Here is a 12,835-nt window from a genome sequence, read left to right as displayed (position 1 = left end):
AAGAAATCCGTTTCCCCTGTCTATGTCAACACCAAATGGCACAACTAACACTAACACGCCTGTGTGCAAGGCTACATCCCACTTTCTCTAAAATGGAAAATGTGTGCATGGGTACAAGTACAAACTCATACATGCCTCACGTTTACTGAGAAGAGTTAAACAGCAGAGGAATTCTCACTCCGCCAACCACTACTACTTACGACTTCTGAACATCTCGCTGTGAAAGATAACCCAAACATGTACCCGACACAAAGATCACTGACACCAGCACCCATCTTCCTATAAAATGGAAAACAAGCCTGTTCATCTACCCAGGTCCTTTTTCCTTAGACCCCATTAGAAACCAAAATGTAACCACTTTACAGGCAAGTTTGTCTAAAAGCACCACAGCACCATATATAGAACCCAGTTCTAACTCCACTGTTTATTCAAATTATATTGTTAACTACAATAAAAAGACTTACTTTTTACCCTGTAGTACAGAAATTCTATTTTAAAAATTTTTATTTTTAATGTTTGTTTATTTTTGAGAGAGAGAGAGACAGAGAGAGAGACAGAGCACAAGCAGGGGAGGGGCAGAGATAGAGGGAGACACAGAATCAGAAGTAGCCTCCAGGCTCCGAGCTGTCAGCACAGAGCCCGACGTGGGGCTCAAATCCACGAGCTGTGAGATCACGACCTGAGCTAAAGTTGGATGCTTAACCAACTGAGCCACCCAGGCACCCCCATAAATTCCATTTTTAAATAGCTTTATCTTTCACTATTGTAATATTCACTCCATGCTGGTCAAAAGAAATGCGTTTGAGTGCATTTTTATTATAGCCCATGTTTAATGGCTATATATCTTTATTTAAAGATAAATGTGAATCAATCAAAAATGTTTAAACAATCAAACATGTTACAAAAATTTTTTAATGAGTAAAATGAAGGGCTCTACTTCTCAGAAGGACAAGCAGCACCTGCAGAAGGACATGAAAAACCTTTACTTCAGCTAAAACATACAACAAAATCTACCAGATACAGCCAAAAAGAAAAAAAAAAACTTCTTTAAAGCCGTCCAAAACTGTGGATTCAAAGAAATTTCAGTGCATGCCAAAGGGATTTACTAGACAAATGAGGGAGAGAGGCCACTTGGGGCTGTTTGCTGAAAGGGACACAGGGCAAGGAGAAGAGGAGGAAAATCACTGCTTAGAAGATGGTCTAAATCTTGGGTCTAAAGATCCTTCCATGGGGCGCCTGGGTGGCTCAGTCAGTTTAAATGTCTGACCTCGGCTCAGGTCATGATCACAGTTCTTGAGTTCAAGCCCTGCGCTGGGCTCTGTGCTGACAGCTAGGAGCCTGGAGTCTGCTTTGGATTCTATGTCTCCCTCTCTCTCTCTGCCCCTCCCCCACTCACACTGTGTCTCTGTCTCTGTCTCTCTCTCTCTCAAAAATAAATAAACATTAAAAAAAATTTTTTTAATAAAAAGCAGAACTGCTGCCCAGATAGACCAAGAGTTGGTGTCTCTTCCATCATCAAGTACCAATGTCTCACCAACAACCACATTATATTCATCCAGTTGTGATAAGGTAATAAATGGTACAAGGTAAATCCAAAGACACAGTCTGTCTGTGGCCAATCATAATCACTTATAACCCTGCTGTGATTATTTGGACTGTTTCCATTTCCTAACCATTACACAGGTCAGTGAGATGAACATCTTTATGTAACTTTACCCATCTCTCTTTTCTTAAGATCAGTTTTTAAATGTGGAACATGAGGCAAAAGGAAGAACTCTAAGGTTTTGGTAATTATTAACACATGCTATCCAGAAAGATGCTTAACATTTAAAATTCTACCACGAGCAAACATCTCCCAACTGCAAAAGCAAAGAAAAGAGCCAGCACACCTACCTGGCAGTTCTACCTGCTCGGTGAATGTATGTGTTGGCATCCTCTGGACAATCAAACTGAAGAACCCAATTCACAGCTGGGAAATCTGAACAGAAGGAGCATCAAGTTAGTTGCAAGATCTACCATGCCACACTATTTTTATTTTACATTATCACTTACTAGGACTTTCCATCACATCAAACTGATAGATATCATCTGTGAACTTTATTAAAAATAAAATTAACTACAGGAACCAAGAGATAATAAACAATTCTCCATTGACAGAGTGAACTAAAATCAATGACAGTGTTTGAATACAAAGATTCTTTTCTATCTGAAACAGAAGAGATTGCTTTGTGTCAGACAAATAATAAAATTTTAATAACCTAAAAGAACCCACTTTTCATGGGCTCCTAGTGAACTACAAAACTGGTTTCCCAATTTAAAGGAAGGAAACTTTACTTTTCTTGCTATTCCCATCTCCATTCAAATTAATGATTCTAAGTCCCTTTTCTCACTTCCGACTACAGAAGTTTTCACTCATTTCCAGATATCCTGTTCTCAATTACTTGAAAGAACTACCTTTAGTCATTAGTGGATTTTGCTGTGAGAATTTTAGATCAATTTCCCTAATAGAGATAAGGGCTGATAAGTCAAGGAAGAGGAAGAAAGATCTGGAAAGAAGAGTGTCAGGATGACAAATACGCATGAGGTTTATGGAGCAACCAGCGTGGGTAAGAGCTGGAGATGGAACTTGCAAGAGGGGGAGGGTCTAAGGGAAGAGAGAAATGGACCGGGTTTGAACTGGTAGCAAAGAAGGTATGGGACATGTGCTAGAACATTCGAGAAAACTCATACAGACAATCACAACAATCACACAGCCCAGACAAGGTAAATACAAAAGGATGATTTTACCAAAAGTCATGGTATAACAACAATACAAGCCAGAGAGCTTTAAAAACATGTATACTTGGCTACTGCCTCCAGTCACATGTGAGTGAACATATATAATGTCTGAGATACACTTTCAAATACTCCAAGAAAATCAAGGAGACAGGAAGAAAAAGGGGATCATGGAAAAGATGGTTGTCAAAGCTGGGTAACATACCTGATGGTACCTGAGATCTATTCTTCATGTATGTTTAAAATCTACCACAGTAATTAACATAAAACAAAGCCACTGAACAATTTAAATTACCACCTACTTAATCTCTTGTCACGTGTTCTGATCTCTACTTCCTGTAATTACTTCCATACCCCATCCCACCACCACAAAGCCACCAGCTGTAAAACGGTATCACAGTGGCTTTCTGAAACTTTAAACACATTAAGTATGCTTTTAAAATAAAAACATTTGGTGAAAAAATGGGATTTCAAATTTTCTTGTTAAGTAAGTTGTAATATTTTATCAAGTTTCCAATTTTCAAAGAAACATAGAAAGGTGTCTTTACACCTTTAATCCGCCTTTGATTCTGTGGGCTGCTCAGGATTCTAGGATTATTACCATAGGCAATAAACACAGAAGGTGAACATACAACCAAAATTTTCACTGATGTATCCTTAATCATATTGGTTACCAATTTACTTATTTTTCTAAGAAAAAAAGGCCCAATTATTTGAGTATAACTATACGGAATCCCCAAATCCATCCATTTATAAGCAAATTCTATATGCCATGACCACAAAATCTTTTCTTCTAAGTTCTCACCCAGCCCCCTGGCTGCAATGTCAGTAGCAAAGAGAACTGCAGCCTTCTTGCGGACGAATTCATTGTAGACCTCCATCCTTCTCATCTGCTGCTGCCGGCCGTGCAGCGCAAGGATAGAGATCCCAGGACGTAGCCGACAGAACACCCGGTACAGATACTGGACCTAGGCAGTAACAGAAAAAGGAGTTTGGTACTTCCAGATAACAGCAGCAGTCAAGCAAACTTGGGAGATTAGCAGCAAACATGCTTTAAGGAGCACAAGTTTCACCAAACAAAAAATGTAGGGCAGAGAAAGGGAAACACAGTCTGGAGTTGTGGTCTTCGAACACTTTTTGTTCACATTATTTCCTGTAAGAATTTTTTTTTTAATATGCTGCCCTTAGGGGCGCCTGGGTGGCTCAGTCGGTTAAGCATTCAACCCTTGACTTTGGCTCAGCTCATGATCTCACACTTTGTGAAGTCGAGCCCAGCATGTCACATCGGGCTCTGGACACTGACATCGCGGAGCCTGCTTTAGATTCTGTCTCCCTCTCTCTCTGCCCCTCTCCTGCTCACTATGTCTCTTTCAAAATAAATAAAAATTTTAAAAACTTTGTAAAAAATGCTCCCCTTACATTTCAACTTGACAGCTGACATTTTTTCAAGTGTAATGAGTTGCAAAAAATGTAATTTCTGATATATCGTAAATATGGAGAATTTAAAACAAACCTCTTACACATGTATCCAGTAGATTCTAAGTAGTAGAGCGATCTGATACCTACGATCATTTTTAAAATATGTAAAGATTACGAAGGCCATGCCTGTGTGAAAGAGGGCCCCTCAACTTTGCTGTGACCCTCAAACTGCTATAAAAAAATCAAGTCTTTAAAAAAAAGTGAACACAAAATAAAATCCTCAAGAGAAAGAAATTTTGCATTTCTTCTCCTTCTTGAACTTTTATGGCAATTTCCTGACACCACGGAATTTTATCTTAATAGTTTTATGCTTCAAAGTCTTTTGATTATCTTATCAATATTTATGACTTTCTACTATAAAACACTGAATATCAGTTTTAATTTCTAATCTCCTGTGGCCATAAAGCTATTAAAAATTCTCAGACTAAGCTATTACTACATTAGTATATAACTGACCAGGACAAGAAATGTTAGAATTTAAAAAAAAGCAAAACAAGAAATACTGATAGACACAATAATTTTGTTATACAACACTAGAAGTTATTATAGCTCTTCATAAATGGAAATAAATGGAGCTGATTATTGGCTCTATTCCTCTTTAGTTTACATATTAATAAATGAATACTACTTGAATGGTAGACTGAGGCAGAGTAAAGCATCATTTTATTCCTATTTTCTCTTTCTAATGTGCACATTAAGAAAATCCCTTCATGAAATTACAGAAAATTGGACTCGAAGGAACGCTTGTGCACTGCTGGTGGGTATGCAGACTGGTGCAATCGCTGTGGAGAACAGTATGGAGGTTCCTCAAAAAATTAAAAATAGAACTACCATATGATCCAGTAATTCTACTTCTGGGTATTTATCTGAAGAAAACAAAAACACTAACTCCAAAAGATATATGCACCCCTATGTTTACTGCAGCACTGTTTACAACAGCGAAGATAAGGAAGCTGCACAGTGTCCATCCAAAGATGAATGGATAAACACATACACATACATACACACACACAATGAAATATTACATGGCCATAAAAAATGAAATCTTGACATTTGCCACAACATGGATGGAGCTGGAAGGAACAATACTAAGTGAAATAAGTCACAGAAAGATTTGTACCATGATTTCACTTAAGTGAAACCTAAAAAACAAGCAAACAAAAGACAAAAAAACAAAGAAAAAAAACACTCTTAAATACAGAGAACTAGTGGTTGCCAGAGGGGAGGTAGGTGAAATAGGTGAAGGGGGATTAAGTACACTTACCATGTAAGCACTGAGTAATATACAGAATTACTGAATCACTATGTCATAAACCTGAAACTAATATAACATATATGTAAATTACACTGGAATTTAAAAAGTAAATTCAAAAAAAGAAAATGTAGGGGCACCTAGGTGGCTCAGTCAGTTAAACGTCCGACTTCAGCTCAGGTCATGATCTCACAGTTTATGAGTTCGAGCCCCGTGTCGGGCTCTGTGCAGGCAGCTCAGAGCCTAGAGCCTGCTTCTTATATTGTATCTCATTCTCTCTCTGCCCCTCCCCCATTTGTGCTCTGTCTCTCAAAAATAAAATAAACGTAAAATAAAAAAAATTTTTTTAAAGAAAAAAGAAAATGTACTAGAAGGAAACTTAACTCTTTAAACTCCTATAAAATAGGTCAAAACCATGACAGATAAAATTTATAACAATCCCATCAGCTATTAAGTCCATTAAGTCTCCTCACAAATTTTGTTAAAAGTTAAGAATGGTTGGTGGGCATCTGGGTGGCTCAGTCGGTTAAGTGTCCGACTCTTGATATCGGCTCGGGTCATGATCTTAAGATCATGAGATTGAACCCTACCATCAGGCACCGCACCGAGCATGGAGCCCGTTTGGGATTCTCTTTCTCACGCTCTCAAAATAAATAAATAAACAACAACAACAACAAAGCAAAGAATGGTAAGGCCAGTGAACTGCAGAACAACTTGGTACCATGTTCTCAGAGCCATTCACTTTCCAAACAGCGAAACCCTTGGTGCTAGGAAGGCTCTAATGGCCTGAGACAATGCACCAGTAAGAGTACAGACAGATGGACTCATGGCTTTGTTCTGCAGGTTTAAAAGGGCCACCATGAGAAGGGGAGAGGGGAAACGTGAACCTGCGGACAACAGACGCACCCTCAGGCAAACCAATCTCATAAAAGTACATATGCACCCAGGAAGTGTCAAGTGAGTCCATGAAAACTTGCTGCAGTCTGCATCTCCTGAATCAAAACTGTCCTTGGATTCCTGCTCTTGACAAAACTCGGTGAGGTGGATGACTTCCCAAGATCACTCTGGCTAGAATGTGTGATAACTATAAGCAAGGAAAGTGCGAGAATGAAGAGAGCAGCCAGGATTAGGAGAAAGTCAAGCGTGTATGAGATTTAGTTTTGGCCTGAGGTGTAATGAGAGGTGGTCGAGCTAATGAGAGTTACCAATATATTGACTATGAGATGAAGACGTGCGATAATTAAGGATTCAGTCATCTGAGATGGGGAAGAGGTGGACGGAAAAGATCTTCAGGATACGAAATCTTAAATCATTTTTCATACTTTAAACTTGAGATACTCAACAGGAAATCTCAAGACACTCAACAGGAAATCTCTAGTATTCAAGTGGATACACAAGTCCGGGGCTCAGGAGAGCGGTCAGAGCTTGAGATGTCAATTCGGCAGTTGTTAGAACACAGATGGCACTTAAAACCATGGGACTGAAGAGGTTTCCTAAAAAGAGTATGCACCAAAAAAAGGACAGAGTACAACAGACAGACCACTATTAACTTCCCTGTAAGCTGGAGAGAAACTCACTGGCATATTTATCAGGCTAAGCACTCAAAAAACTATAAACCTAGAATCCACCTACTATATGCCAACAACTATATATCATTAGGTAATCTGAAATATAGAGAAGAAAGGAACATAAAAATCAATCAAGGTCCCTCCCTCTTTAAGGGAAGAGACTAAGTTTCCTTATTTATCACTGAATCCTTTATTCATAGCAAGTGACTAATGTTAAAGAAATGTGTAACTGAATTAAAGACATAAACACTCTAGAAGGAAAGGAGAGAAAACAGCTGATTATAACACAGGGATTGGCAATACTGGAGAGGGACCTCCAGATGTAACATTTGAGCTTAGCCTTAAAGGACATTCAACACTCCCTCAGCATTAGTGTAAAGGGGTACAGGCAGGGCACTCCAGAGATCACCACGATCAAGGACACCGAGGCATGGAAATAAATGGCACATTCAGGTAAGAATTCCTAGAGGGTGGGAGTCAGATTATAAACACCTGCAGTTCATCCGGTTATTCAATGGCGTGATCTGCCAATATTCACGGATGGACACCACGCTTATCTATCATGTTCCTCACCACCTCTAGCACTGTATTTATCAGAATAGAAGAAATTGCTTTTTATCTAACTGAAATTTGCTATTTTAAAAGGGATGATTCAACAAGAATTACTTAATCATTCAGTACCTCTTTACAACTGGAGAAAAATACAATACTTTTCTTCTTCAGGTGGCTTCTCAAAAAGGAATACAACACACTTATTTTTTGCTGCAGCTCGCAAACTATGTAGTTCTGTTCCAAAGTGGCAGGGGTGCTTATGAAAATAAGAGGAGGAAATACGTTAAAAACATGCCACATTGGTTAACTTTGAAATCCAGACCCCACCAAAAAAAAAAATTAGAAAAAGAAATGATTAGCAACAGCATGGCTCTCCAACAAATTTCTCATACACACACATACATATACCCCAAAAGAGAACTTCTTAGGAATCAGAACTAGAATTGGATCATCACAATTTTGCAAATCCTAATGAAACCATGGATCGAGAATAATCATCACTGGCTCCTAAAACTTTTAAGATTAAAAAGCTATCCTTCCTGTCATAAAGGTATTGTTTGATTCAGATTCATTCTTTGGCCTGTAGCACTAACAATGAAAGCTGGATTAAATATAAATCAAAAAAACTGAAGGCATCAGAGATCAACCAAGGCAGCTAGGACTTGAGGTGCTAAAAAAGAAAACAGACATGCCCTGAGGCAAGCCCCATATTCATCCCCACCTTCCCCTCAAAGCATCTGTTGATTTGCAAGACAGATAAGAATTGGGAGTAGAACCCTGAGGCCTACACACCTCAGCCCAAGATCCTTGAGAGCAGGAACCATAAAACACTGAATCTTAAATTCTTCACAGGATCTTCCCATGAAAAGTGGGACGAACTCCTAAACTCAACACACACACACACACACACACACACACACACACACACACACACAGCAAAATGACTGAAAACAAACAAAAAGCAACATCCAGGAAGCTGAGAGCTGAGCAGAGACCCTGGCAGCCTCAGCGCTATGAGGTTCAGAACTTGCCAGAGGGGAAGGGCTCTGGAAACACCCAGGACTTTCAGCTGAGACTTCCAGAGGGCTAGATCTCATGACTCCAGGCAAAACAAAAAGAGAATAACCCCAGAGTCTACAAGCCAGGATAGCCCAGATCAAGGTCATCTGTCCATACCACATCTATCTGCCACAAAAAAAAAAAAAAAACCATCAGACATGGTTTCACTAAGAACCGAAAATAAGAAAATCTTAAACGATACACAACACCCTCAAAAGAACAGGAAAACCATCGGCTAACTCTGACATCGGCTAATTTTGATACAATAGTAGTTAGAACAGAAATGTATCTTTAAAGAAAAAAACCTGCCAAGATATCTTCCAAAAATGAGGAAGAACTAGAGATGTTCTCAGAAAAGTCAAAACAGAATTTTTCCACTAGTAAACCTGAACTAAAAAAAAAAAGTTCTTTTGAACACAAGAAATAAAGAATAACTATTTGGATAAATCTAAATAAATACTGATGTTTCAAAAAGTATTAATAACAGCTTATGGAATTTAAAATGTGTGAAATTAAAATGCTTCACGATGAAGACACAGTGGAAAAGGGTAAAGAAACTTAAAATAATGGGGTAAGGTAAATGTCAATGAACTAAATCCTCCAGTTACAAAGTAATGATCATACCTGATAAGAGAACCACAAATTGCTTGTAAAGTCAAATAAATCTAAAATGTAAGGCTGTATATAATGTAAGGAGTCAACGGCCAGAAAAAGATTCACCATGCAAACACAGACCAAGAGAAATTTACTACAAGGAGACTAATATCAAACTAGACTTCAAGGCAAAAACTATTAGTAGAGATAAAGAACATTTCATAATGATTAATGACACTAACAGGAAATATAAAATTACTTTTGCATGCAACTAACAACATAAGCTCAGAATAGCCATTTCAATTTTGAAATGCTTCATAATTCACCACAGAATTCAACTTATATTCACTGTAAAACACAGCAAATTACAATGATTCAAAGAGAACGATTTTTTTCTCAAAAAAAAAAATCATTAGAAGCGCAATTTCACTGCAACAGCAACATAAAGAAACCACCCTATTATACCTTTTCTAAGTACATTCTGATATACAACTTCAGAAAGATCTAACTTTTTAAAATTATTTTTCTGGTCCTGCATGATTCTAGAGTAGATATTCTATACTGCCTTAAAAATTTTCTTGACCGTGATTTCCCCATGGTGTATCAACCAAGTTAATGGCTAGAGAAGAAACTTCAATAATGATATGAGACAAAATTCACAAAAGTATCTGCCTTCTGTGGTGCTTCTGGTGAACTGGACATTAGAGAGTACTACAGTCATTATCACATAACCTGCAACTGTCAGTTGTCATTGGAGACATGGTTTCTGAAAACCCCATTTCTTCTAAGTGATGCATTTCAAAAATCACTTATAAAATAAACAGTATTTGCATTTGTTTTTTTCTAACTCTGATCTATAGATAATAACCCACTATTACCTACAGAAATTGGTAACAAGAAATCTATGTACAATTACCTTAAATCATGCAGTTTTTAGATGTTACCTAATGACTGAAAAATTTGTATCTGGTAAAGACACTAAAAAGTTGTGAAAATAGGCAGCAAGCAAACAGCCAAAAAAAACAAAAAAACAAAAAAAAAAAACGAAGAAAATCAAGGGGAGCCTGGGTAGCTCAACTGGTTAAGTGTACGACTCTTGATCTCGGCTCAGGTCATGATCTCAAGGGTTGTGAGATTGAGCCTGTCTTGTTGCACACTGACAGCACAGAGCTTGCTTGGGATTCTCTCTTGCTCTCTCTCTACCCCTTCCCTGCTCTCTCTCTTAATATAAATAAACTTGGGCGCCTGGGTGGCTCAGTCGGTTAAGCGTCCGACTTCAGCTCAGGTCACGATCTCGCGGTCCGTGAGTTTGAGCCCCGCGTCGGGCTCTGGGCTGACGGCTCAGAGCCTGGAGCCTGCTTCCGATTCTGTGTCTCCCTCTCTTTCTGCCCCTCCCCTGTTCATGATCTGTCTCTCTCTGTCTCAAAAATAAATAAAACGGTAAAAAAAAATTTTTTTTACATAAATAAATAAATAAATAAACTTAAGACAAAGAAGAAAAAGAAAATAAAAAGTGACTCTTTAGATTATTAATTGTACCAAGAATTTCAATAGCTACCTCAATACAACGTTACAAACAGCAACCACTGTCTACTCCGTAGTAAGCTAAGGAGGAGATAAAGAATCTCTTGCTATGCCACTCCCGAGTTCTTGAGAACCATGTTCATCCACTGAGAATGCCTGGAAGCATGGAGTCTGGCCTCTTCTAGGGCTTTCTTTAATCCTAAACATTTATTAGCTGAACAACATTAAGGTGGGCCCCAAGGCCCATATTCCCAGTATTTAACAACTTTCTAAGAGGATAATCCACCATTTTCCCCAATCTATTCCTTCTCAGACTAAGATTTCATAGCAAGAAATCGAAGACAGAGATAATCCATATGGAGACCTTCAACACATATCTACTTATGTTCACTAGAAAACATTTCTGCAAGTCAAGCATGTCCACAATCGACAGTGATTCATACCAAACATACAAACACAAACTTCCACTTGTATCAAAATACACTTTGAAACCTACTTCCCCCAACCCATTTCCCACACAGCCATACAACCCCACCACCCCCCATTTTATGCAGGGGTAGTTGTTAACAAACACCTGTTCACATCTTACAGAAAGATATGTGTTCCTCAGACCACATGAGAAATATTGCACTAGAGTATTCCCACATTTAAAGGTCCATCAAATATTTAAATAATTGTAATATATTTTACTATGCTTTTCATATTTTATAACACATAAAATGACGTCTAGTTTCCTAAAAAAGGTAGTATTCATTTAAAATACCAAATTCTTATAGTAAAAAGAACACTGATTTTTTTAATTGAATCAAATATGGCTACAAGTAGTACATACCTGTATTTTGCTTTTTCATGAACCCAGACATACTCAGGGTTTTTCAAACTCAAGCGTGCAAGGTCCTTTACAGATTTGGTTTGGGTAGCTGAGAAAAGCAAAGTCTGACGTTTCTTGGGAAGATTTTCAATAATAGCATTCATGGTATCAGCAAAGCCCATATCTAAGATTCTATCTGCTTCATCAAGAACTAAAAAAAGAAAATTCAAGGTGAATTACAACATTTAAAATATACATTAGGCTAAATGCAATGTAGTATTCAGGACTGGATCCTAGAAGAGAAAAAGGGCATTAGCGGAAAAATCGGTGAAATCCAAGTAAAAGTCTGGAATTTATATAACGGAACAATGTTAATCTTCATTTTGACGAAATATGTGGTTACATGCCACAGTTATGTAAGATGTCACACTAGGGGAAACTGGGGAAAGGGTATAAAGCAACTCTCTGTACTATCACTGTAACTGTAAATATAGAATTATTCCAAAATAAAGACGTGATTAAAAGTATATATACACACGTTAGGTAATATCACCAGAAGCGGATGTATCTTAAGAGATAAATTCCTAGCAGTGTCAGATAAAGAAGCATCTAATTTCATATACAACTACTTATATTCTTCTGACCATTTTGTTTAAAAAAAAAAAAAAAGTCTAGTTGTACTCTCTGGGTTTAGAACCCATATGCCAAAAAATTGTTTCAAGTTATTCTCAGATGTTTTATTGAATAAATATTAAGATTAAAAATGTCTAACATTAAAATTGATGAGGCTTCTCTCCTAAGTCTGAGATTGTTTCATTAGAAATTCATTAGACTTACCTAACATTTGGAGATTGGTAGCATGAAAACATATTGTTTCATCCATGTGTTGAAGAAGCCGACCCGGAGTACAAACAAGTATATTTATGTTATTGATCCTCTCAGCTTCATGTTTCAGATCCTGAAAACAGTTGTTTCTTCTGATTACACAGACACATTACTGAGCAGCCCATGTATCAAAACTATAAAAGCCATCTGCATGCTACTTCTCACAGCAATGTAGATATGCTACAAACAGATAGGATTTCCCCCTTCGATTTCTGCAGCACATCCCAATTTCTGGGCCAAATAAAAGTCCTCAGTGAAGACCTAAAGAGCTCAGAGTGCCTCTAGATTCTTAATTATACCCAGGATTCTGAGGCCAAGAAAAAATTTCCCATGAAT

At 37.8% G+C, this 12,835-nt stretch overlaps 1 protein-coding gene across 2 annotated transcripts in view; it reads right to left on the bottom strand.

Annotated features, from left to right (window-relative positions):
* DDX10 (DEAD-box helicase 10) overlaps positions 1–12,835 on the bottom strand; it is a 270,692-nt gene that overhangs the window by 236,708 nt on the left and 21,149 nt on the right. For both annotated transcript variants that reach the window (XM_042959588.1, XM_042959589.1), the window contains exons 5-9: positions 12,452–12,572; positions 11,636–11,825; positions 7,756–7,882; positions 3,581–3,743; positions 1,894–1,978 (exon numbers count right to left, since the gene is read on the bottom strand). In XM_042959588.1, the coding sequence (XP_042815522.1) occupies positions 1,894–1,978; positions 3,581–3,743; positions 7,756–7,882; positions 11,636–11,825; positions 12,452–12,572 (686 nt within the window). The remainder of the gene's footprint in view (positions 1–1,893; positions 1,979–3,580; positions 3,744–7,755; positions 7,883–11,635; positions 11,826–12,451; positions 12,573–12,835) is intronic.

Source organism: Panthera tigris, chromosome D1 (genome assembly GCF_018350195.1).
Source record: "Panthera tigris isolate Pti1 chromosome D1, P.tigris_Pti1_mat1.1, whole genome shotgun sequence".
NCBI lineage: Eukaryota > Metazoa > Chordata > Mammalia > Carnivora > Felidae > Panthera > Panthera tigris.
Note: the sequence above shows the minus strand (reverse complement) of the source record. Positions and strands in the feature narration are given on the sequence as shown.